Source organism: Rhinatrema bivittatum, chromosome 19 (assembly GCF_901001135.1).
Source record: "Rhinatrema bivittatum chromosome 19, aRhiBiv1.1, whole genome shotgun sequence".
NCBI classification, from domain to species: Eukaryota; Metazoa; Chordata; class Amphibia; order Gymnophiona; family Rhinatrematidae; genus Rhinatrema; species Rhinatrema bivittatum.
The window spans coordinates 28,381,937-28,409,381 of record NC_042633.1 but is presented as its reverse complement, the minus strand read 5'-3'; the positions used below and the strand labels follow the sequence as shown (position 1 = coordinate 28,409,381).

At 43.5% G+C, this 27,445-nt stretch overlaps 1 protein-coding gene across 4 annotated transcripts in view; it reads left to right on the top strand.

Annotated features, from left to right (window-relative positions):
- The window catches only part of LOC115080195 (butyrophilin subfamily 1 member A1-like), a 42,836-nt gene that overhangs the window by 942 nt on the left and 14,449 nt on the right, over nt 1-27,445 (top strand). Inside the window, exons 1-5 of one of the 4 annotated variants that reach the window (XM_029584317.1) lie at nt 9,965-10,399; nt 11,314-11,409; nt 11,898-12,161; nt 15,666-15,947; nt 26,233-26,361. In XM_029584317.1, coding sequence (XP_029440177.1) covers nt 11,325-11,409; nt 11,898-12,161; nt 15,666-15,947; nt 26,233-26,361 — 760 coding nt within the window. In that variant the 5' untranslated portion in view covers nt 9,965-10,399; nt 11,314-11,324. Of the gene's footprint in view, nt 1-9,964; nt 10,400-11,313; nt 11,410-11,804; nt 12,162-13,933; nt 14,106-15,665; nt 15,948-26,232; nt 26,362-27,445 lie in introns of those variants that run through there. The other 3 variants (XM_029584315.1, XM_029584316.1, XM_029584318.1) reach the window with 3 other exon arrangements.

The following is a 27,445-nucleotide window of genomic DNA, read 5'->3' as shown; positions in this document are numbered from 1 at the left end:
ATGTGCTGCTTGCCTGGGACAGGAGCAGGACACAGAACTGCACTTATCTAACTTAACCGGGATATTTAGTGGCATAGACCGGGCTATGTTAACGTGATGGTGGAGGAATAGAACTGGTGGCGATGAGGCCTGTATCAGCATTAAAGAAAGCACGGGACACGCACTGAGGCTCTGGGAGGGAGAGGAAGGGGTTCTAAATCTGAGCAGGAGATGTGGCTGACAGACAAGGTCATGTTGTACTTTATGTAACCTGACTAGTGTGGGTTCTTACTAAGAGGAATGCCTGCTCCTTAGAGGGGTAACAGAGATAGTGTTAGCGCTGGTTGTAGCTCCCCCTTGTGGGAGACTGAGATGCTGAGCTCCTAGACCATCTTAGTTTGTGGATCTTTGAGTTGACGCTTCGTGACCTGCATATTCCTGTGCTGCCCCAGTATAGGTTAGATTTTAGGAAGCACCCTTGGGTGTCTGGGATTGAGAGCTGGGTGAAATACATAGAAACATAGAAACATAGAAATGACGGCAGAAGAAGACCAAATGGCCCATCCAGTCTGCCCAGCAAGCTTCACACACTTTTTTCTCTCATACTTATCTGTTTCTCTTAGCTCTTGGTTCTATTTCCCTTCCACCCCCACCATTAATGTAGAAAGCAGTGATGGAGATGCATCCAAGTGAATATCTAGCTGATAAGTTAGGGGTAGTAGGGGTAGTAACCGCCGCAATAAGCAAGCTACACCCATGCTTGTTTTACTCAGACTATGTTATACAGCCCTTATTGGTTGTTTTTCTTCTCCCCTGCCGTTGAAGCAGGGAGCTATGCTGGATATGTTTGAAGTATCAGTTTATTCTTCTCCCATGCTGTTGAAGCAGAGAGCCATGCTGGATATGCATCGAAAGTGAAGTATCAGGCACATTTGGTTTGGGGTAGTAACCGCCGTAACAAGCCAGGGAGCCTTGCCCTGTGTGGAAACCTTGTGGCAGGAGGAGGAAGGTGTTTTTTCCCCCACCCTTTCTTCCTCTTTGCTTTGGTTTCCCCTGTTGTTTAAGAACCTGGGTTTTGTTAACTGCCTGAGCACCCTAGGGTCCAGGGACTCAGCTTCTGTGCTATCTAAGGAAGGGAGGAGTAGGAGAAGTCACAAGAACAGCGGCACCTATCCTGAGCATCCAATGTCATCTCGCTGAGATGAAGAGAGGAGTCTGGAGGTACCATCCAGGCACAACACAAGGAAGTGAGGAGAATATGGAGTAACCGGACCAAAGATATGAAAAATGGGACTTCACGCAAACTCATCTAAAGACGGTTACAATCTCATCTGCCAGCTCTTGGGAGGAACTGCCCCAGTGATTGGAAAGCAAAAGGAATACAATAATTAATTGGACTTGGCTTCAACCATGCAATAAAGAGATTGGGGAAAGTAAGGTCACAAATTTGTTGAAGATCTGAAGATGCAAATGATTTTGTCAGGAACCTGTTCCTTAAATTCTCCATCTGGAAACTACCTCAGCTTCCAGCGTGCTCATTAGTGCTGTTTACATTCGATTTGCAACACTTGCTTGAGACTTGAACAACGCACAGGGCCTAGAAGAGAATCTTCTCCTGGACAAGGAACTCCGGACGCTCAGACTATATTAACATCAGGAGAGGTCTTTAAGTACTTCACTCTTATTTCAGATGTGCTCTTTGGGGTCCTGTGATGGGACACTAACTCAGGGGTTACAGAATACTATGATCATTTGGTAATTGTCCTTCTTTCTTTTCGTCCCCTTTTATTTGAATCATTCTGTGTGTTATTTTGTCCTGCCGATAAAGTTACCTGAATCTCTGTTTCTCCATCCCCCCAGCTCACTTCAGCCACTCTGGAGTTCCCCGACACACAGTAAGGGAGGACGTAGGTCCCAGAGAGCCCACAGAGTGCTGTACAGACACTGATCAACCACCATGTGAAATGCAGGGAGAATATTTGCATGTTTCATTGACTCAGAAAGGAAAGGCCTGTGCACCCCATTGAACTCCAGTGACCCCTAGTGGCAAGGTTTTGGTATTTGTGGCTGCTATAAAAGAAGAAACAATAGCTAGCTATATGATATGTGTTACAGGTTGATCATAATGTGTTCTTGAAAGTGAACTAGATATAAATGTGACTATAGAGATAAGACCTCAGTATTGGCAAGAGATCTGAATTAACAGAAACTTCTAATGGCCAATTGGTTCAATCACCGGTCTTGTAATCTCTAATATTGATTTAATTTTACTTAAAAATGCCTTTTAATTGTAACTGATTACTGTGATGCATGCTTGCATTTTATTTTAATTTTTAATTTTTTATATAAAATTGGTGTCTATTGACACTAATGAGGCAACAATGTGGTTAATTTTTAGAAAAACTTGTTAAACACTGTTTCCTAAATATTTGTAGAATTGATAATAATTCATGATTGTGTGCTGTGTTTCCTCTTATTGTAAAGTTGTTTAAATGGACTGACGCGTCTCAAAGAGGAAACAAAATGTTGTATTCAGCAACTTTATAACATTGATGAAATGAAGTAGCAATTCTTTCACTCAATTCTTTCAAAAAGGTAACAATGTTGATGTTCAAGCAACTTGGATGGTAAATTAATCACTCAATGTCTCAATGTAAATAAACCGCAATGTGAGCTGATAGAACTTTTTCAACCTAGTTCAATCGCTTTGCGCCTCAAAATATGGTGCAAAATCTTCTGCAACCGGAAATATGATACAACTCGAACACTGAAATTTCAGTCTTGCAGTTAATGACAGGACGGGCGGTATAATTCACTCCGTCTCTCATAGAATCTTGACCCGACAATGTTTATGAACGGCAGAGCACTTATCTTTGTTTGAAAAATGTGATGATCACTGGCATTGCAGATTGTTCATTCGCTTGGTGCTGCCGTGCTGGAACCCGAAGGGTCTAACAACCGCCGCCAACGCGGCCGGCGTTTCGCAAAAAACGCTGCTTCAGGGCGGACTCTACAGTTAAACAACAAATGAATAAAAATTATTAACCTTTTGAAAAACTAATGTTATGTTGAAACAAATTTAGAGTCACTTACAATTTGTAGAGAAAGACTTCTTCTGATGTAGTCAGGCTCAGACTGAAATTGTTTTCAAAAATGGCCGCGCTAGATTTAAACAGTTGATTGGCTTAAAAAGTCACCAATAGGTGTTCTCGAATGCAAGCTGCCAACATGCTGACGTTGTGCTATGCTATCAATGCCATACGTATTGTTGCGATGTAACACTTACTGCTTGTCAATAAAGATCTTTGATGTTAAACTCAATAACAAACCGTCATGCATCTACTTCTTCAATGTGAATGAAATGAAATGATTGGTGATAACTTGACAAATAAAAATGAAAATGAAAATGATTCAATGGATAAGACTGTTCCATTCTATTTTGGAATTCAAACCATCCGGTTCTTCAGATTTTAGTTTAAAGATCCATTCTTGCTCCTTTTTGTATAATAATCTCTCTCTGTCACCTCCTCTTATGTCTCGTTTGATGTGTTCTAATACAAACCATCTAAGCTCTTTAGTATCATGGTTCTCCTGTATGCAATGCAGGACAATTGGAGCAGATGTTTTTTTATTCTTCAAACAGCTTTTATGTTCACCTATTCTTAATTTGAATGATCTCGTTGTCTGTCCAACGTAAATTTTGTTACATGGACATCTTATGATGTATATCACATGATCTGTCTGACATGTGGTGAAATTATACATTTTGTATCTGTATTGTGTATGTGTACAAATGTACTCTTTCATTTCTAATGTTTGATCACAGATTTTGCAAAAGGTTAATAATTTTTATTCATTTGTTGTTTAACTGTAGAGTCCGCCCTGAAGCAGCGTTTTTTGCGAAACGCCGGCCGCGTTGGCGGCGGTTGTTAGACCCTTCGGGTTCCAGCACGGCAGCACCAAGCGAATGAACAATCTGCAATGCCAGTGATCATCAAATTTTTCAAACAAAGATAAGTGCTCTGCCGTTCATAAACATTGTCGGGTCAAGATTCTATGAGAGACGGAGTGAATTATACCGCCCGTCCTGTCATTAACTGCAAGACTGAAATTTCAGTGTTCGAGTTGTATCATATTTCCGGTTGCAGAAGATTTTGCACCATATTTTGAGGCGCAAAGCGATTGAACTAGGTTGAAACAGTTCTATCAGCTCACATTGCGGTTTATTTACATTGAGACATTGAGTGATTAATTTACCATCCAAGTTGCTTGAACATCAACATTGTTACCTTTTTGAAAGAATTGAGTGAAAGAATTGCTACTTCATTTCATCAATGTTATAAAGTTGCTGAATAGCAACATTTTGTTTCCTCTTTGAGACGCGTCAGTCCATTTAAACAACTTTACAATAAGAGGAAACACAGCACACAATCATGAATTATTATCAATTCTACAAATATTTAGGAAGCAGTGTTTAACAAGTTTTTCTAAAAATTAACCACATTGTTGCCTCATTAGTGTCAATAGACACCAATTTTTATAAAAAAATTAAAAATTAAAATAAAATGCAAGCATGCATCACAGTAATCAGTTACAATTAAAAGGCATTTTTAAGTAAAATTAAATCAATATTAGAGATTACAAGACCGGTGATTGAACCAATTGGCCATTAGAAGTTTCTGTTAATTCAGATCTCTTGCCAATACTGAGGTCTTATCTCTATAGTCACATTTATATCTAGTTCACTTTCAAGAACATATTATGATCAACCTGTAACACATATCATATAGCTAGCTATTGTTTCTTCTTTGATTGTATACTAGCTATATCCCTTATATGGCTGCTATAAAAGGCCTTGCTTCATTTTGTTGCGTTGTCACTCCATGAGAGCCTCTGAAAGAGTCACATCTTCCAGCATGCTGCCCTGGAGGAACCCAGCTCCCTGTAGAGCAACCTGGGGCTCCAGGGAGGATAATGCCAGCTATTTTCTGGGATGACTTCTGCCAAGGCTTGGACAAATCCTCAGAGAGTGAGTATCATGGGATTACAGCAGTTCCACGGTCAGTGAATTTTCTAAACTAAGAGCAATTGTCTGATGCAGGACTTCATAAAATTGCATCAGGCAGCAATGTTGTCTAGCGATGTGTTGATAGTTTCTGGGGCTCCTTTGAATGTATTCAGCTACCTCATGTCTGGAACCTGCATTCTCTGTATTTAAGCGTGCCAAGAAATAGACAAGGCAGTTGGACTCAAAGATGAGCAAATCCTGTTTTACTTCGCAGCTGCATGAGTGCATGGAGGGCATAGGGGCTGGACTGAGTATACCCAAAGCTTACCCTGGTGAAAATCCTGCTAAACTGGCAGATTACACCTGCTATGTGCAGATCTGGTTATTCTACCCCCTGTGCCAAAGGTCTACAAGAGAACCTAAACCTGCTAGAGACCAAGTGAACCTGGAGAACACAAAACCCTGGGAAAAAAAACACACTTGGCATCTATGTAGCAACCTTCCCATACTAATCCACCACTAGCATCCATAACGCAAACTACAACCCAGCCTAGGAAAAGGCAGCAATGCAAGGATTAAAGTGCCCTACCTCATGTTGGGAGATGCAAATTGTGAAACAGAAGAAACTGGACTGCTGCAGATCCCTACATAGAAAATACATAGTAGTAGAATGCCTCACCTCGGTCACAAATGCAAAAAAAAAGAACAATCTCGGAGTAAAACTCAACTGAAAACCCCAAGAAGCCAGACTCGGTATGCACCAGAGAAATAGAAACGGAAATGCATTGTCCCCTGTGCTGTGCAAAATACAAAAGCATCAGAGATGCACATTCCCAAAGCTGACAGAAAATCCAAGATTTCTCACAAAAGAATGAGCAGGGAAAGATTCTGCATAATTGTAGGGCTCCCCTAAGTTTGACCGCAGTTTAGGCTTTAAGGTAAGATTTAGGGTGCAGGAGGGATAGAATATTATTTTTCTAGCACCTACTACAAGGCTGTTGGGATTAGTCACCCATCCTGCATAATCGCAGATAGAGAAGAATAGGCGTGGCAGCTCTTAAAGTAGCTTGATACTAGAGAAGGAGAGGCAAGAGACAGATTTCTGGCCTAGTACCCAACCAGTCTGGCAGGATTTGTCTTGGTTTTAGGGCAGCCTTTTGGAGGATTTTTATTTTACTGTGCTGAGGAGGTGTCCTGTTTCTGTCTTCAGGAGGACTGTACTCCCTGCATAGAGGAGGGCAGGAGAAGAAGGACTTGGTGACTCATATCCTAAGGAAGTGGAGGAACAGCAGTTTTTGCCTCAGGAGAGGATTTTTATGAAGCTTTTGGGTCCTATTTTTTCTAAGGGGGGAATTTTGTGTCCCCATTCCTGTTTTGGGACGCTCTCTACCTGAGGGGGGTCCCTGGGAACAGCAGGGGAGGGCAGGATAACCATGTACCCCTCACTAGGGGACCATCTTCCAACCCCTGGAAGAGTTTTCCCTGGTGCCTGCCATCTAAGGGACACTCAGAGGAGTAGGCCTAAGCCAAAAAGGTTACTAGCAGGCTGATGCAATATCATGTGCGTAAAAAACGTGCGTCCAAAGTGGATGCACATTTTTTGAACCTCTCCTGGGCGCTCAATGCAATATGCAAATGAGCTGCTGCGCTAAAAGGGACACGCAATGGATAATTTGTGTGTCCCTAATGCTCTACCATTGGGCGCCCAGGAGAAATGGGTGTGCGTCCACAACAGCCTGGCTGGAGCCCCATCCTCACCCCCCCCCCCCTGGCAGGGCTGTTCCCAATTGGTCCTTTTCACTGACAAGGGTCAGAGATAGGAGCAATTCTCTTTCAGGACAGCCTTCTGAAATGGGATTGGTCCTTTCACTGACATGTGACAGTGAATGGACCAATCGGCAGTAAGTGAAGCCATGAATAAATTAATATTAAGGGCCCTGTGTGTGCAGGTTACCAAAACATAATTTAAGAAGGTCCATTTTGTCCCACAGCACCAAATTTACTGGCACAGTATACACCCACAATATACATGGCCCTGAGCGTGTATATTGCGGGTGTATACTGTGCACCCTGATATTTTTTTTTTTATGTCAAGACTTTTTTTTTGCATGGTGCTGCTTTAGCATCTGAAAACCAAGCTACGCTGTCTTGAGTGATGTTGGAAAAAAAATCCCATCCCCAAACGAATAAATGCTTACTATGTCTGCCTAAACCACTACAAAAAACAAGTCAACTACAATAAAAAAATCATTTTTTGCAAAGAAAATATCTGCTGCTAATGGTAAAAGTAATATATTATTCAATATATCGTGAAATCTCTAACTACATTAAAAAATGACCACTCAACCCCCCCATCTGATTCTTTTTGTAATGATGTCGCACATTGTTTCAAAAACAAAATACAAAATCTTTCATCAAAACTTGATCATTTACCCATTCCAAATAACAATCAATCCTTCCCTGCCTATTCTTGGACTGAATTCTCAACCATCTCAGACTATACTACAATTCACATTCTCTCAAAGATAAACATTTCCAATAGCCTGGACAATCCATGTCCTGGTAAACTCCTACGAGACATCCGTGAATCAATTTCTCCATCTTTTAACTCATTTAATCTACTCATCCCTGTCTTTTGGTATCTCCTCAACACACCTTAAAAAAAATGTCAATTCTCCCCATCCCCAAGAAAAAAAACTATCGATGCAACCGTACTAAGTAATTATCATCCAATCGCATCACTAACCACCCTGGCCAAAATTATCGAATCAGTTGTTTTACACAAGCTAAACGAATATATTGAGGATAATAATATCTTACACCCGAACCAACATGGCTTCCGGAAAGGTCACAGTACGGAAACTCTACTTCTTTCATCATTTGATTCCATAATCCGAGGCTTTGATTCTAACGTAGATTATATTCTCATTCTTCTTGACATCTCTGCTGCCTTTGATACCCTAGATCACAACATTCTCTGCACCAGTCTCAGAAACATAGGTATTAATGGCAAGGTTCTCAACTGGTTCAGATCTTTTCTTCATTATCGCCCACAACAGATTAATTTCAAACAGCACTGCTTCGATCGGTATTATACAGGCTCTGGAGTTCCTCAGGGATCTGCTCCCTCCGCAGTTCTCTTCAATATATACCTCTTGCCATAATGTCACCTCCTATCAAGCTTCAATATAAATTATAAAATATATGTAGACGACATCCAATTTATCCTTTCATATGATACATCTTGGAAATACACTTTTTCTCTAGCAACTCTCTACCTACAGACAATAAATACATGGTTAACACATAATCGCCTCACTCTCAACACAGCAAAAACTAATCCTCTATCCCAGACTCTGTATGTGTCCCACCTCCAGTCTTCATTTTTGATAACCACACCATACCTTTAAGTAATCACGCCCACAACCTGGGTGTTATCATTGATTCAAAATTCTCTATGTCTTCGCACGTTTCAGCCGTCATGAAATCAGCATGTTACAAATTTTGCTTACTAAAGAATCTCAAACCATTGCTCTTTCCAATGATTTTTGTTCAGTACTACAATCACTAGTCCTAACATGCCTTGATTTCTGCAATTCTTTATATGTCGGTCTCCCTGAATACTTGATACAACCTCTTTAACCAATCCAAAACTGTGCTGCTCAACTTCTTACCAATACTTCACGTAAGGCCCACATAACTCCATTGGCTACCCATTCAGCAACGAGTACAGTATAAAATCCTAACAATACATAGAAACATAGAAATGACAGCAGAAAAAGACCAATCGGCCCATCCAGTCTGCCCAGCAAGCTGCCACACTTATTTTCCCATTCATAGCTGTTTCACCAACCACCAAGTTCAGGGCCCTTGTTGGTAACTGTTTGATTCAAATTTCCTGCCACCCCTTGCCGTCGATGCAGAGAGTAATGTTGGAGGTGCATCAAAGGTGAGCATAAGGCTTATGGTTAAGGGTAGTAACCGCCGCATCAAGCAAGTTACCCTGATGCTTGTTTACCCAGACTGCACAGATCAATGCCTTGTTGGATGTTGTCTGAATGTAAATCCTCTTTTCCACATTTTCCCTGTCGTTGAAGCAGAGAGCAACACTGTATATGTATTCAAAGTGATGTATCAGGCTTAATTGGTTTAGGGTAGTAACCGCCGCAATAAGCAAGCTACTCCCACATTTATTTGTTTACCCAGACTGTGTAGTTCAGTCCTTGTTGGTTGTTGTCTGAATAATTCACTCTCTGCTCCATAATACTTCTTCCATATGGCTATGCTCCACACTCTGACTATACCAACCAGCATGCCATCTTCGCTCCACTGATAAAAATTATCTCCAAATATCCACTGTAAAAACTGCTCACCTAGACTTAACTCGAAACCGCGCTTTTTCTGTCAACGGCACCAAATTCTGGAACGCCATACCCAACCACATCCTTCAACTTACTACCAGGCACGAGTTCAAAAAAGCAATAAAAACCTATTTATTTTCCTTGGCTTTTCCAAACCCCCGGAGTTAACGTTTTGTAAACGGTCTGTATTTTCCTGTTCTCTGTTATATTTCCACTGTTTTTCCTTATAATTTTTTAAGATGATTGTATGCTTTAATTTTGTAAACCGCCTAGATCCACCACCGTGTGCATATGCAGTATATAAGAAACTTTTAAATAAATAAATAAATTAAATAAATAAATAGCCCTGATACTAAGTAGGAGGAAGCACAGAAAAGCAGTTTTTTTTGTTTTTAAGTGAGCCCTTGATGTGCAGGAAGACTTTATGTCCTGATGTATTTCCCCTAATCTGCAACTTATTTATTATTTAAAATTATTTGTATTCCACCAATCCACAAATCTTAGTGGATGACAGTACTACAAAGTCTTAAATGCAACATCAATACAGATAAATGAGCCCTGACCGACGTGCCGCAAATGTGCAGTAGAGAGCAGCTCTGCCGCACATGCGCAGAACAGAGAACTCTGAGCGACAGAGGGGAGGAGGAAAGGGCAGACGAGCCGCCGCTCTGAGAAACCGCTCCTCCGACATGTTAACACAGCCTGAGCCTGTCCCTCTGCCGCCGGGGAAGGGGGGAGATAGGGACGGCCAGACTGTCACGCACAGGGACAGGAGGAGGAAAGGGCAGAAGAGTCGCTGAGCCCGACTGTCTGCTGCCGGGGAAGGGAGTTGGGACGGCCGGAGCAGAGCAAATGCAGTAGAGAGCAGCTGTGAGCGACGTGCTGTGCATACGCGGCCCAGAGAGCTCTGGCTGATGTGCCGTGCCGCAGCTCTGACCGACATGCCGCGAAGGGGCCTTGCTCCTTATCTCCAGCTGAAGAGATAACAAGCAGCTGCAGCAACATTTCCCAGTGTCCTGCCCCCGTGCGTGCATTCATGGTGCTGAGCAAGGTATGACAGCCAAAGCACAAAGAGCTGGACAGAGAAGACAAGGGGAACAGAGAAGATCTGAGTCAGCTCGCCCTCCTCCCCCGCCCCCTGAGTCCCGTAGATAAGGAGAAGCCAAGTAAACATCCCACAACAGCAGGGGGAGGGAGCAGTGCTGGCAACCCGCAGGTCTCAGCCACCACGGGAAGAGTTTACATGGGCATCACACCACCCCCACTCCCCGCAAAGCACAGCAACAAAAGTGAAAGCCAGAGCCCTGCTCCCTCCCAAGCCCCCGATCGGATTTCTTCAAGGCACAGGTCTCCCAGAAAGAGAGCAAAGCAAGCCAGGCAACGACTCCCAAATCTGCTGCAGCTCCTGCCACCATCGCCGCCACCTCTGGCCCTTCATGGTGCTGGGGGGGGGGGGGGAGCGGAGCAGAGCAAAGACGTAGGCGGAGAGGGGACAAAAATCTCACCCGTTTTAACGGGCTTGACGGCTTGTACAACTATAAATAAGGGCAAAACTGGACTAAAAATGCAATTGTACAGACTGACATCATAAGGGACTGCACCATTACAATTCCTTTTATTTTCTTCCCATGTCAAAGTGACATACATGGGTCCTGCCTATAAAATGATGGGAATCTGCAGAGCCCCTCCCTCTGACATAGGAAGCTCTGCTGCCGGGGAGCTCCTCGATATCCCCAGTCCAGGATTGGGCCCTGGACCCGGCTCCCCATCCAGAACAGTTCATCTGGTCCTATCCTCCTGCAACTCCCGCCCGGCTCTGTGCCCCCGACGCCCACTCCCCCCCGGCACGGTGCACCCCGGTCCTATCCTCCTGCAACACCCTCCCAGCTCTGAGCCTCCAGATATTTTGATGTCTTCGTGACTTAAGCTCATGTGCTCTCTGGTGACTTGATTCTCTTCTTTCAGGGATTCTGAAGATGGATTTTCCTGAATTCCCCGGGATAAGGGCTCTCTCAGCTGTTCTTTTCCTGTTTTCTCATCACTTCCAAAATATAAATGCAGGTAAGAGCTCACTCGAATATTTTCATTTCCTGTCTGGTGTCCCTAAGCATGTGCCTACTTTTCCTAATGGCCACAATGGGAGAGAGAAGAAAGTGAAGCCTCAGCTTCATTAACTGATCGAGTTATCTGTGTTAGGACCATGGTGGAGTCTCTCTCTGGAAAGGGGTCTTCCAGCTGTGGGGCTTCTGATTGGATTCATACAGTGTGAGGTGCAAATGAAGCTTGCCCAGTTTTGTAAAGTAGAAGAGGTTTTAGAATTATTGGTCATTTTCTTACCCCTGCCTCAAGGCCTTTGCAGTCAGCACAGACTTTTATGCAGCTCTTTAGATCTCTCAGCAGTCGGTCCCATATTCCTCCTTGCTAATTGATGTCATTCCATTTGTTTGGTATCACAGAATTAGCAGAAAGGTTTAACGTCATCGGCCCTGATCGCCCTGTGATTGCCATTCTGGGTGAAGATGCTGTGTTACCCTGCCACCTCTCCCTAGGCCTCAGCGCCGAGCACATGCAGGTGAGGTGGTTCCGAACCGGCTTCGATTCACTCGTGCACCTGTACGAAAATGGGATGGATCAGAACCAGCACCAGCTCCCAGAGTACAAAGGGAGGACGGAGCTGATCAGAGCTGACATCTCCAATGGAAGCGTTTCTTTGAGGATACGCAATGTTGGGCTGCATGATGAAGGACGCTACACGTGTTTCTTTCGATTTGGTACCAATTATGATGAAGCAACCTTGGAGCTGAAAGTAGCAGGTAAGAGAAAGAGTTCTTTCTTTTCTGGCTTGTAATCCTTTCTCTGTTTTGTTATTACATTGACTGAAATTCATAAGCAGTTTTTCTTGCAAAAGACACCAAACTTCCCTATTGTAGATTCTTTGCAGGACTCACTGATATTACAAAGATAATGGTGGGTAAAATGGAGCAGGGAAGTGATAGAGATTTAATGGAGCTCAGGCTACAGGAAAAGCCAGGCACAATAAACTTTGACTAGGACAGAATTTAACCTCAACCAGGAATGCGAGCTAAACATATTGCAGAGTGCTGACCTGGGAGTGAGTCTACGAGGCCAAGCAGCAGCCGCCACGTTAAAGGCAGGAAGGTCTCATCCTGACTCGGGCCTGTATAAGGAGTCACTTTGGCACTCGGCTTTCTGTCCTGTTTGCCTGGGTACTATTGCATGTGAGAAGCTCCTATAGCTGCTGCTTGCAATCACATAAATGTCCGAAAGGCAGAATATGAATAATAATAAAAAGGCAAATTTTAAATTGGAGGAAAACCCTAGTCAATGTTTCTTAAGTCACTGAAATAAGACAAAAAATGGCAGCATGTCTGTTAACCCAGAGGAAAGACCTACAAGAAGAAGGAATGCGTTCGGCTTCTGTCTGAAGGATTTCTAGCGAACTCGATTAGTGAAATCTGCATCTTCTTGTGGATTTGTCAAATTTCAGTTATAAACTTTTTCTTTAAAGTGTTCACACACATCCTGCCTGACCTCTTCGGGGATTCTTGAGCTATTAAAAATACTAATTTCATTTGCTATTATCTGGTAATAGTTTAGATTGTGGAAGTTTGGTTACCTCACAGTTGTATAAGGACATGTTTGAGTATGACTGTAGGGTTGAAATGAATAAAAATTATTTCAAACAAAAAATACTAATCTCAAAGCTATTCAGTTCAGTGCGCGTCCTACATCTTGGTCACAGGTCAGGATGGAATGACTCCCTTAAGATGACAGGCTATGCAGATTAGGGCTCTTCAACGTGGAAAAGAGCTGGTGATAATGTGGAAAGTATAATATTGGCCATAAGAGTCTATTTTCTATATGTACCATATATGTTTCTGTAAATTTGGATATCTGGTGGGAATGCTCTAGGGGGCAACAGTTATGGATGCTAGTGGGAACAGAAATGAATACTACCATAAGTTTGCATGTTACATTGTCACCTTTCTTGTGTCATCTGGGATACTGGGACTCATTGGGAGCCACGTACCAAGGATGTAAAATTGATCACCTTCCTTAGAAACCCAGCTCAAGTCAGTATCAGAACTTTGTGGAACAAGAGACCCCTAAAATCTCGGTCTGCTGAAGATGTACGGGAGATGTTGACATACAGCCTCAAAGGAGAGCTGGATACGGGGTGGTTATGGGCAGAAATAAAGATCATAAGGACTCTGACTGGGGAGGGGTCTGAGATGGATTTTCTGGTTTACGCTAACTCTTCTGTCAGACTCCTCATGGTTTTTATGTTACATGTACGGCTATGTCTGCATGGCCTGCTTATGCCTCTCTGTGGTACATACTGTATCTGATAAGCACTTGCCTATTCTTTGAGGGCACAAAAAACCCCCATGCTCTGACAGAGCAGATTAACTTCTTTTCATTTAATAAAATTTGTATTCACTTCACTACAAGGCTGAAGCGATGTATAATAAAACATTCATAAATCTAAAACAGACTATGTACATCAGTATAACTTCTAAACAGGAGAGGTACTAAAACTTCAAAAATTAACATTGCCTCTTAGACGGGAAAATAAACAGCTGATTACTAGACTTGAAAAGCCTTGATGCCACGTCTGAAAGTTTTACTACAGAGATTTAATCTTAAATTGGCCAGCAAGGAGTTCCAGAAGGAGGGGGCTGCCACAGAAAAAGCGGATTCTCTTATAGAGGATAAGCGAGTACATCTGACTGACGGTACGTCGAGAACCCTCACAGAGGAACGCAGTTGATGCATTTTTCGCAAAGCATTAGCCCAGGCACAAGTGCTAGGATTTAACAATCTAGCTACAGTCATGCCCTCTTTATAAGCAAATAGTTGTTCAATTGGAAGCCATTTTCAATTTGCCAGTACTGGAGTTATGTGCTGATACTCCTGGTGTTGGAAATTAAGCAAGAAGCAGCATTTAACAATACCTGTAGCAGTCGTAAAGTGTAGAGGATGGGAAACCAAGGTAAAGGCTATTACAGCAGTCAATAACAGGCAAAATTACTGCTTAAACAACTGTTCTAAAGTCAAAAGCAAAATGTAAATGCTTTAAACCAGTGACAATACGAAGCGTAAAAAAGCCAGATTTAACCACAGATTTAATCTGGGGTTTGAGGGAAAGACAAGAATCAATCCGGTTTCCCAGACTTTTAATGGAGTCTGAGATACTGAAAGAGCAATTACCAAAAGAAATAGGGGGATAAGTTTCGGAAAGAATGTGGTCGATTAACCACCAAAAATCTTGTTTTGGACGTATTCAACTACAGTTTATTAAAATGTAACCATTGTTGAGCAGAGGACAAGCAGATATGGTCTCCTTCCAAGTAGGATGTAGACAAATGTAGAACTGTATATTGTCAGCATAGATTTTGTAGCCATCACAAACAGTAGCCAGCAGTTTGAAAATCGGGGCCAAGTGGATATTGAACAAGACTACCGATAGAACAGAATCTTGTGGTACTCCAGTATTCATAATGCTCATCTGTGAATATTCGTGGTTACATTTTACTCGTAAAAATAGATTTTTATTTATTTATTTTTTTATAAAAGATGTGAACCAATCTAGTACTTTTCCAGCAATACACAAGTCTGTGAAAGTGTATGTCTTGTTATAATATTTGATTCAGGTATTATTGATGTGTGTGGTGTTTTTATCCATCTAGCACAGCTAGCCTATAGACAGAATACAGATAAACTTTACTGTAATTTGGTATTGGACTACAATAATTCCAAAAGCTTGAAAAATATTTTGCTTCCAGTATTTTGAACTAGTGCCACTAACTCGTGCTGTTTTCTTGAAGGATTGGATAACTTGCGCTGCCAGTATATAGATATCAGATATTAAGAAGAACGCTCTACTGTTAAGGGTAGTTACCCATTGGGACAAGTTGCTAAGAATGGTAGTAGAATGCACTGTCTTGGGTGGCTTAGGGACACTGGATCTTGACTTGAGGCAGAGGAAAGACTACATGACAATCTGAGGTCCCTTCCAGAATGGTCTTTCTATGACTTCACAATTGTTAGGTTTTCTTTCAAGGAATGTTTCCAACATTATTAGTGTCAGCAATTATGTCCAGAAGAGACCACATTGGATCTCTTATATTTCTGCAGTTCTACTGGTAATCAGGATTTCTGAGTTTGCTCTCCATCATCTGCAGGAGGCAAAATCAGCCTCATGTTTAGTGAGGGAGATAAAAGCCGATCATCTCGTCAGTGTAAGAATGAATCTCTCTCTAACGTTCTAACAGATTTGTTTAATTTTCCATCAGTTATGGGCAGTGCTCTGTCCATCTTTGTGAATGACCATCAGGACAGAGGAATAAGGGTTGTGTGCGAGTCTACAGGATGGTATCCGGAGCCAAACGTGACCTGGAGGCGAGAAGATGGGCAGAGTCTGACATCGTTATTTGAAACAGAAACAAAACAGCAAAATGATCTGTTCAACGTCAGCACTTCCCTGCTTCTGAGAACGAATCAGTACAGGAAGGTTTCCTGTCACATGAGAAACACCGTCCTGAACCAAGAGCAAGAATTGTCCATTTCTGTCTCAGGTCAGTGACGCTCACAGGGAGCAGCCTCAGTAATAGAAAGTGTGAATGTAACTGGGACGTATTTTATATCATTAACCAGCAGCAGGGCCTCCTAGAATCGGCTCCATCAAAGGCTGTTAACATCTTCCCTTGCCCAGGTGAACATTTCTGTATTTAGTTCCTCCGGTATATTTTTTTTAATTTTCAGATAGTAGAGTGGAGTTCTTTCCTTGACCAAAGCCATGGGTGAACTGGTGGAGGCGCTGGTCCAACTGGCGACTGCAAATATGCACCCAAGTATTTTCAGAAGCAGAGCGTTTGCCTGGGTTTGGGAAATACCTGCCTCCATGCTTGAGCTGCAGTGATTTTGTGTATTAAATATTAATGAGCCCTTGTGGGGGCAGGGAAATACCTATAGTGCCGGAATGCACACCGCTTTGAGGTGCTGAAAAGCACAATGTAAAAAGAGAGAAATAATGCAATGCGCCTGTATTTTCTAGCATAGGTGGTGATTATAGTCCCGAGGGCGGCTGGCTTGGGGACTATTTAGTTATTATCTGCCTTACCAGCAGGGCAGGGACTTTACTAGTTGTACACAGTGTACAGAGTATGTGGCTAGAAAGCACAGCTGCGGTGGGATTTAACACCTGAGCCTTGGCACAAGATGTACCCACAGGCACTTACGTCTTTGGAGGGGCTGGGGAGGGTTGGGGTCTCTTTTCTTCATATTTGGTGGGACTGTGACATTTTAGCCGCATTTTGGAAGAGAAGTTTTTTCATGGATGAATACTGTTGCGGGTGTTAGTGACACACTGTATGTTCCCCCATGGATGCTTTTATTAGATATTCCCGTCTCACAGGTTGACAGGCCCATGCCACAGACTGCATTACACTGGAAGGAAAAGGTGGCACCTCCAATGAAAGCTGCTTTTCAGAGATTACATAAAGTGCAGGATTTCAATAAAATGATTGTAATACAGAAGAATAACTTGTCCAAGTTTGGTACACTAGGGTTATCCTATGTTACCTGGAAAAACCTACAAAGCAGACAAGGAGTCGAATGCATTGTTCAGCTTACAAGCCCAATTGCCTGGGTTGCTTGATGTGTAATATATCCCTCATTAAATATGGGTTCTAAAGTTAGGTGTGTGTCCTTGAATGTGTGGGGTGTCTCCTTGCCAATTAAGAGGAAGCGGATACTTCAATTCACTAACAGGAATAAGGTAGATATTCTGCTTTTGCAGGAGAGGTACTCAACAATGGCCGACCATGAGAAGTTGCGCAGAGAGGGGGTGGGCCAGGTGTTTTACTCCTCTTACAACACTAAAAGCAGGGGGGGGGGGTCTGTATCCTGATCCATAAAAACCTTCTGCTATGGGTCCTTTGACGTTTAGTGGACCCGAGGGGAAATATATTATCAGCAGACCTTTACTCTGGGAAATCAGGATCAGAAGGAGTTTTACAATAAACTGGCAACCACTCCTTCTGATCCTGATTTCCCAGAGTAAAGGTCTGCTGATAATATATTTCCCCTCGGGACTGGACTTTTCGCCTAGTTGACATATGGAGACAGGGTCACCCTAATGAGAGAGATTATACATATTATTCGCCTGGAAATCTGGATAATACATTGAAATCATCGGCCCAGTGTGCTGTGGCGATTAAAAAAACCAAACAGAACGTTAGGAATTATTAGGAAGGGGAATGGTGAATAAAACGGAAAATGTCATAATGCCTCTGTATCGCTCCAAGGTGAGACCACACTTGAATACTGTGTACAATTCTGGTCGCCGCATCTCAAAAAAGGATAAAGCTGCACTGGAGAAGGTGCAGAGAAGGGCGACCAAAATGATGAAGGGTATGGAACAGCTCCCCTATGAGGAAAGGCTAAAGAGGTTAGGGCTGTTCAGCTTGGAGAAGAGATGGCTGAGGGGGGATATGATAGAAGGCTACAAAATGTATTTTTTTTTAATTTTTATATACCGAGGTTCTTGTATGAAATACAAATCACTCCGGTTTACATAAAACGGTGAAACGCCCAAAGAAAGGGGGTGGGGGGACTTTACATAGAACAAAAGAACTCAGTATAAACTGAACATAGTACAGTTACAAGAAACAATTGAACCCAGTATCATTAATAAGGGAAGAACCTTTAGTAAGACAGCATTAAGTGTCTGGGAAGGCTTGGCGGAAGAGCCAGGTTTTTAGCTTTTTTTTGAATTCCTGATGATTTGGTTCAAGCCGTAGATCTGGGGGGGGGGGGCGCATTTCATTGGTGGGGGTCTGCTGCGGATAGTGCTCGTTTCCTTAGTGATGTTTACTAAGGAAAGGACTTGAAATCATGAAAGGACTTGAACAAGTTAATGTAAATCAGTTATTTACTCTCTCAGATCATAGAAGGACCAGGGGCACTCCATGAAGTTAGTAAGTAGCTCATTTAAAACAAATGAAAGAAAATTATTTTCCACTCAGTGCATAGTTAAGCTCTGGAATTCATTGCCAGAGGATGTGATTACAGCAGTTAGTGTAAATGGGTTTAAAAAAGGTTTGGATAAGTTCCTAGAGGATAAATCCATAAACTGCTATTGCAGTAATTAATAAGCAATAGTAGCTTGTGATTTATCTAATGTTTGGGTACTTGCCAGGTACTTGTGACTTGGATTGGCCACTGTTGGAAACAGGATACTGGGCTTGATGGACCCTTGGTCTGACCCAGAATGGCATATTTCATGTTCTTATGTATAGCAGGCTGGATTATTGTTTGTGCACGTTACCAGTAATGGGATTATGGTGTGCTCTCATCTCAGACGATCATCCGGTGGAGATGGTTCTAGACTTTGCTCAAACTAGGCCGTGCTTTACTTCCTTGAGACATAATGCCTAGCTCCTGGGGGATTGCTCTAAACACACATTAAAGGAGCTGGAAACATGTAGAAGGGAATTGCAGTAGTTTGAAATAGGAAAGCTTGGGAGGGCTATGAAATACCTTAAAGCGAAATTCTACGAAAGTGAGAGCAGTTAGGAAAAGGGCCAGTAAGGCTATGATCACAATAGTGAGGACAGTAACTGGGGAAATATCAGACCTGAAGGAAACAGAGGAACAGGTCCTTCGTTATTACGTGGGTCCATATAGAGCAGGCCCCTTGTTAGATCGTGAAGATATTGGATGTTTCTTAATATCCCTGCAGCTGCCTAGTCTCACGGAGGCGCACCGACATCAGCTGCAGAGGCTAATTTCCTGTTTAGATATACAGGAGGTGGTAAAGGCATTATCAGGTGGTAAATGTCCCAGCCTTGACGGGTACCCAGTGAGCTTTTACAAGAGATATCTCTCTGACATGGTTGCCTTCCTGGCGAGTGTGTTTAATCATGTAGAGAGTTTGGGTGGAAATTTGGGGAACATGGTCAATGCACATGTTTTCCTGATATTTAAAAAGGGAAGGGATTCCTTGGATTGTGGGGCATACAGGCCAATCTCTCTATTAAACTCTGATATCAAAATAATGGCCAAAGTTTTGCAGCATAAGCTAGAACCCTTATTGAGGGGATTAATTCACCCAGATCAAACTGGCTTTGTCTAAGGGAAGGTTTCCATGACCAACACCAGGCGGGTCTTTAATGTACTACACATGGCAAAGGCCAAAAGACTATAGGGACTGCTGATCTCATTGGATGCCGAAACGGCATTTGACAGTGTATCATGGCAGTTTGTTTGGGCAACTGGGTTTTCTGAGCAATACCTAGCATGGGTGAAGGCGATGTGCGAGAGGCTGTGAGCTCGGCTAGTGCTGAACAGGTCCTTGACGCCCGCTTTCCCCATTCAATGGGGCACGAGGCAAGGTTGCCCTCTATTGCAGTCATTCGATCTTGTATTGAGCCGCTTGCTGTGGCTATTAGTGTAAACCTGCACATTAAGGGCATTAAGCTGGGGGATAGGGAGCACAAGGTCTCGATATAAGCAGATGACCTTCCGTTTCTCGCTGAACCTAGTATCTCAGGTCCAGCATTCCTGGAGACCATTGCTAGATTTGGCAAATTGTCTGGCTATAAATTGAATTATGATAAATCTGAAATTCTCCAATTCGGGTCTGGGCAACACATTCCAAATTGCTTCTAGGACATGAGGGTGGTGACAGAAGGTTTTCAATATTTGGGTATTTATGTCCCTGCCGATCTTAGAAACCTATTCACTAGGAACTATCCGCCGGTGCTAGCAAGCATCAAGTAGCACCTCAAAGATTGGGCTGACATACCGGTGTCTTGGGCAGGTCGTATCAATCTGGTCAAGAACTCTATGCTTCCTAAGCTGATATAACTTTTCCAACATATTTTTTGTACGTCATCAGTGCAAGTGTTTAATGAGTTGCACAGCCAAGTGAGTAAATTTATAATGGAACCATAAACCCTTGAGAATAAAATTGGATACCCTTTGGCTGCCAAAAAACAAGGGGGAATGGCACTGCCTAATTTTAGACTTTACTACTCGTCTGTCTGACTGATAGGCATAAAGCAGTGGTTAGCCAATCAGGATATGTATTGGCTGGCGATGGAGGGGGAGCTGGCAGGGGAGGTTAGCTTGGCAGTGCTCCCCTTTCTACCAGCCTCCTTTCCTCTTAGTAGAAAAGTTTGTAGAAGTAATCCTATTATTGCTCACACAATATAAGTGTGGTATCAGGTCACTAGGTCCATGGGTGCTGATGAGGAATGGCTCCTCCCTATGAATCCCCTGTACAAGAATCCTAATACTTTCAGTTGTACCTTCTCTTCAGCTTTTAGGGACTGGAGTGATAAAGGATTGGTTTTCGTGTAACAACTATGGAATGATGAGGGGTTTATGTCTCATCAGGACTTGGTAGAGGAGTTTGAACTGGAGGATGAGTCGCTGGCTCCCTACTTCCAAATTAGGGGTGCGCTGGGAGGTAAAGTGAAGGTACAAGCCCCTTTGTGCCAGCTCAACAGATTGGAAAGTTATATGTGTGCATTGAAAGCACAGTGTAGAGGTATAATGAATATGTATTCGGGCACCCTATTGCGCAAGTTTGGGGTGGAAATTTCCCCTCGGCTTATTGCCGCGTGGAATGACAATTTGAGTGTCGAGCTAGATGCTAAAGCATGGAAAGGAATCTGGACAGCGGCACATCGGGTTTCCATATGTTGCAGAAGGGTGGCCTTGATGGTTAGACTCTTCCATTGGATGTATACTATGCTAAAATGTTTTCGACATATGATTGCAGGTGTTGGAAGGGCTGTGGGGAACAGGGCACTTATGTCCATATGTGGTGGCATTGCCATGAGAGATCCTGATTCTGGGGAGAAATAGCGCAGGAAATGTCTAATATTCTGGGTATCCCAGTTGATGTTTGCCTGATTCTGGTTGTGTTGGGGATCTGGCGGGCATTGCTGGTTCTGCGACCTTTACGACCGTTAGGGGGCCAGTTACTTCTAGCTGCCAGAGTTACTATAGCACAGTTTTGGAAGTCACACCCAATGGACTACTGGTGCGCGCAGGTAGCTAATATATGTGATATTGAAAAGCTGAGATATGAATTGGCAAATAAGAGTTTTAAGTACCTTCAGATATGGAGAAAATATCTTATTGAGGCTCAGGCTGGGTTGTAATCTGTGGCCTGTCTTGCACCTTCTAGTATGTTTCGCAACCTAAGTCCAAGATATACAGAATTTCTTATCCAGATTGTATATTACCTTGAATAATTGTTGGCAAATGTTCATATCTTTGTTTCATTGTATGCTTGAAAATTGTTAAATAAAAAGTTATGGTTGCTGTCCCTTCTCCATGTTGCGCCGGAGGTGGACCCTTGGGCTGAGGTGGGGTTGACACTACCCGTAGGGGGGATCCTACGGGTCCCCACCGTCGGCAGGCGGAGTGGCTGAAGGATGGAGGACGGCTGGTGCTTCACCAATACCAGCCCTCGTTCCCCGCGGGTTGAACCTTTGGGTACCGGGGCCGGCTGGACTTAGGTGGGCCTCCATATGTCGTCAGTGGAAGGTCAGCCCAGAAGCAGCAACAGTGGGATAGAGAAGTCTGTACGGGACGAGGCGGAGTCCCGGAGACCCGGGAGCCAATATAACCAAAGTCAGACAGGGGGGCGCCCGAGCAAGAACAGGCCAAAGCCTGAATAGGCCAAGTCCAGGATGTAGACTGAAGAGGCGTCGTAGAGCAAGCTGGAGTCAGGGCCGGCAGCAATCAAGAAGCAGTGGCAAGACAAGGCTGAGGACTGGACAAGGAGAGAATCGGAAGCGTAGTCAGGCAATGCAGAGGTCCGGGTTTGGAGAGGGTCAACGGCATAGTCAGGTAATGCAGAGGTCCGGGTTTGGAGAGAGTCAACGGCGTAGTCAGGCAATGCAGAGGTTGTGTCCGAGAAAGCAATCTGATGATAGGTTAGGAATCGGGAACACAGGAATGAAGGTATGTATTAGCAAAGCACTTAATTCATTAGGAAGGTTTGTTTGGTATCTATTTTTGACTATATATATATATATATATATATATATATATATATATATATATATATATGTAATAGTAAGAGGAGGGTCTTACTATTTATACATTAAACACTGAAACATTGATACATTAGAAATTAGAACTTAGAACTAAAGGCTAGGAGGCGATATAAATATAACCATTGAAAACTAATTAATACATTTTAACATATGACCATTGATCCATTATAGGTTGGAAACTGTGGGCTAGGGAGCCTTATAGTTAGAACATTATAGTATATAGCCAAAATAATTTGATGATGAGTAGCCTTACTATTTGTGCATTAAACAGTGAACATTGAAAAACTGAGCATTGATACATTAGGAATTAGAAATAAAGGGTAGGAGGCGATATAAATATAACTGTTGACACATAATTAGTAATTTTAACATTTTTTATTTATTTATTTGAGAGCTTTTATATACCGATGTTCATGTACTGGTACATATCATGTCGGTTTACATAGAACCAAAGTTGGAAATTACATCGAACAAGAAAATTAGAAAAATTACATCGAACAGGAAAATTAAGAAACAAGATAATTACATTGAGTAAGAGGGTGCAAATAACAGGGCTAACTTCGTGAGAACTTACAGATAAAGCTGAGGAAGACTTAAAATTTAAAATATTACAAATAACAAAAATAACAGTCAACAAAATTTAAAATTATGAAATTATTATTAACACAAGTACTCGGGACCAGTCGTTCAGGCACGCCCTCAACATCTCACACAATTACCAACAAATTGAACTCAACAACTGATTGGAATAACAAATAAGGCCGCAGTTTATTAAAACCTAACCCGAGCCACACTTAACATTGGTCCAAAATTAAACTCCCACACCTCCACCTCCTCTGCCGCATGCCAATCTTCACCTACCATCGCGGCCCAATGGTAAGCATCTTGGAGCCCCCCCTCCTTTCACTTACCCCGCCACGTCATCGGCGAGGGTAAGTTGCGGCCTGAGCATCGGCCCCTTCTTGCTCTTTAGGCCTTCTCGTGCAGCGGCCCCAAACTGCACGAGCATTGCGCTCCCCTCCAACGTTCCCTTCCCAATTACAATTAATACACAATCACATAGGGCTCGGGTTACCGCCTACTGCGACAGTCCAGCAACAAAGCAAAAGAGCACCGAACGACTGAAGGGCGGGAGGGAGGGAAGCAAACTTCGCTTCCACCTTACTCGCTGCCGAATGCCCCACTAACCGCTACCCGCTAGCCCTATTCTTTTCTTAACCCCCTCCGTCCAATGGCAGCGCGGTTTTTTAAATCGCCAGCTGCCATTGGTCTCTCGTTCCCTTCTCTCCTACTCACCCCCCCCCCCCCCCCGCTTCTGGCTGCCTTGCCTCCCACCCGACCCTGTGTTACTTTCGGCGACCTCGGGACACGCCCGGGTCGCCTCTTTTAACACAAGTACTCGGGACCAGTCGTTCAGGCACGCCCTCAACATCTCACACAATTACCAACAAATTGAACTCAACAACTGATTGGAATAACAAATAAGGCCGCAGTTTATTAAAACCTAACCCGAGCCACACTTAACATTGGTCCAAAATTAAACTCCCACACCTCCACCTCCTCTGCCGCATGCCAATCTTCACCTACCATCGCGGCCCAATGGTAAGCATCTTGGAGCCCCCCCTCCTTTCACTTACCCCGCCACGTCATCGGCGAGGGTAAGTTGCGGCCTGAGCATCGGCCCCTTCTTGCTCTTTAGGCCTTCTCGTGCAGCGGCCCCAAACTGCACGAGCATTGCGCTCCCCTCCAACGTTCCCTTCCCAATTACAATTAATACACAATCACATAGGGCTCGGGTTACCGCCACCAACAAGGCAAATTAAATGCCCTTGTTCCCCCACTGCGGCTAAACTAGGAGCTGCAAATGAAGGGCTTCTTCCAAGGCATTGTTGAAGAGGTCTAGGCCAACGTCAGAAAGGTGAACTCCATCGCCTAGGAAATACCCCTCCAAGACCTCCCACGACCAATCATGACGTATCCAAAACCCGCCTTCCCGCACCAACCATTTGCCGATTTGGCGGTTCAGTTTTTGACACCAGAGCGCCACATGGGCTCCTCCCGGTGGCGTAGGCGAATGATGATGTCAGACCACCCCAATTTCGTGTTGGGCAAGCGGTTCAGGAGAAACGCCAGATCTTTACGGATAATTTTGATAAACTCACGACAAGTGAGGTGGCCAATGTCATTCCCGCCCAAATGAATAACCAGGAATCTTGGGAAACCAAATACCTCTACATTGCCTTGCAGGAAGCCGCATAAGCCATCCCATTTACATCGAACAGGAAAATTAAGAAACAAGATAATTACATTGAGTAAGAGGGTGCAAATAACAGGGCTAACTTCGTGAGAACTTACAGATAAAGCTGAGGAAGACTTAAAATTTAAAATATTACAAATAACAAAAATAACAGTCAACAAAATTTAAAATTATGAAATTATTATAAATAACAAATAGCGGACAACAAACTCAGAGTTACGACCGGCTTAATAAGCATGAGTGCAAATTAAAGTACAGCTAACAGGAAATTTATGTATACGGCATCAGACATCTGGTGTAATGGGGTAAGAAATGCGTGAATCAATCCCAAAGGGAGAGACCTTTAAGTGAAGGCTTTTGTAAAAAGCCAAGTTTTGAGCTTCTTTTTGAATGTTCGACTACAGGTTTCTAGACGAAGGGGAGGGCATTCCAGAGAGAGGGGCTGGCAGTCGAGAATGCTCGTTTCTTTAGCAGTGACTTGGCTGGAGGTGCATATAAAGTACGTAAGTAGCTGGTTCTGATAGGTCTCAGTGATGTGTGGAGACGAAGTGGGTCGCTTAGATCTAGTGAAGTTTGGGAATGAATGGTCTTGTGGGTTATAGTTAGTACTTTGAAGATGATTCTAGATTTAATAGGGAGCCAGTGAAGGTTCTTTAGAATAGGTGTGATGTGTTCTCCTCTACTAGAGTTAGTTAGAATCCTGGCAGCCGAGTTTTGCAACATTTGTAGTGGTTTGGTTGTGATATAACCATTGATACATTGTAGGTTAGAAATATGGGCTAGGAAGTCTTTTAAAAAGAACATTTTAGTATATAGCCAAAATATTTTGAGGATGAGTAGCCTTATTATTGATACATAGTGACCTTGGGATGATTGAAAACATTGGTGAAAAACATTGTGTTGGCGAAACATGGACAGATTGCTCGTGGGGGAGTTGGGAGAGTCTCCTGGAGGGGGCAGGTACGTGCTTTCAGTGCTGAGAGAGGCGGTATTTTATAATCTGCACCTCCTGCCACACAGCTTATAAAAGACAGGCATGGCTTGCCCTACGCCCACTTCTACTGACTAGGCTCACTGCGGAAAATTATCCTCATTCTGTCTCCAGTGAATGTGGATTTATCACATGTATAATCATTGTGGATATCCTGAAAACCCAACTGGCTGCGGGAAGGCTGCTGCCTGGAAATGCAACTCATGTAGGTTCATTGTGAATATTCAGAGAACTAGATCCAGTTGTAGCCTTCTGGGTCTGGTATTCACCTGCCACATTAATACCCCCAGCCATTCCATCCTTCAGTATTAGTGTCTGGTAGAATTTCCTAATGCTTATTTCAGGTTTGTGCCAGGCATCTCAGTGTTTCTCGGTTTCTAAGATTGCGTTGCCTTTGTCCTCCCACCACTCCAAGATACAAAACCTTCTCTTCCCTAACAGCGTTCTGTACAAATCCCTTTTCATTATCAAATTAAAAGCGCTGAAATATCACTTGTGATGGCCTCGGATAATTTACTGTTTTATTTCATTTGCAGATGCGTTCTTCCACCGGGTCTCCCGTTGGATGATCTCACTCTCCATCCTTTTGCTGTCTGTGCTAACCCCCTGTGGTTTGCTGGTTGCTCTGGTTGTTCACCACTTGAGGAAGGAAAGCAAAGAGAGAGGTAAAGTAGCCGCTGAGCCACGGCAATGCCTTGGGAGACTTACAGGAGGGGAACAGCTGGAGCAGCTGGATGGGAGGGTCCCTGCAGAGATTGACAACAGTGAGAGGCAAGAGAAAGCTTTAGCTGATACCTGTCACTTCCATTCAGTTTTCAATCTATAGATGCTTTAAAATTGTTACAATTTAATCTGCTGTGCAGCCTCATCGTACCCTCATTCTGACCACTATGACGCTTCCAGTGAGCTCTGTTCAGAGCTATGCAAGCCATCTCCTCAATGGCCTCTTGACTCAGCCTGTCTTGCAGCCTCTGTTCCACCAGGAGTCCTCAGTGAGCTTGGCCTCCAGTCTTGCCAAGCTTTTTCTCTCTGCTCGCAACACACCCAAGCTCCTACCATATGTAACCCAGTCCTGCCATTGTATCCTTGCCTCTTCATGGAGTCACCTGGCTGCTGTTCCTTGTTCTATGCCTTATGGTCTCTGGGTCTTCTTGTTTCTTACTCCTTGCCTTGTGGTCCTTGGATCTTCTGTTCTCTTGTACCTTGCCCTGTGGCCTCCGGGTCTGCTTTTACTTCATACTTTGCTCTGTGGCCTACTCTTGGTCTTACCTTGCCTTTGGCCTTCGGATATATTCTTACCTTGCATCTTACGCTCTGGCCTCTTCAAGCTTTTCCTTGCTTACTGGCCTCCAGCCTTATGCCTAGCAGCCTATGGACCTTCTATACCACTGTATTCAGGCCTTTGTGTTCTTTGTTCTGTGTTGCTTGTCTAGTCATTGTCCAGTCCTGTTTCTAGTACACTTTCCCTGTCTTGCCATTGTCTCGTTTCGCCCTAGCCTGTACTTGGTCCCAGTCCTTATCCAATTCCAGCCTGCCTATGTCTGAGTTCCATCTCCCAGCTCTATGCCCTGCCCCTGCATCCATTCTTCAGGCTCAGCCCAGCCTGTCCAGGCTTGCTCCAGTCTGTACATTCTTGCTCCAATAGTACAGACTCGCCATGTTGTACTGCTGTAGCAAAGACCCCAGAACTCAAGGGCTCAACCTGAGGAGAAGGAGACTGGCTAAGCAGAAAACTGACCCTTGTCCTAC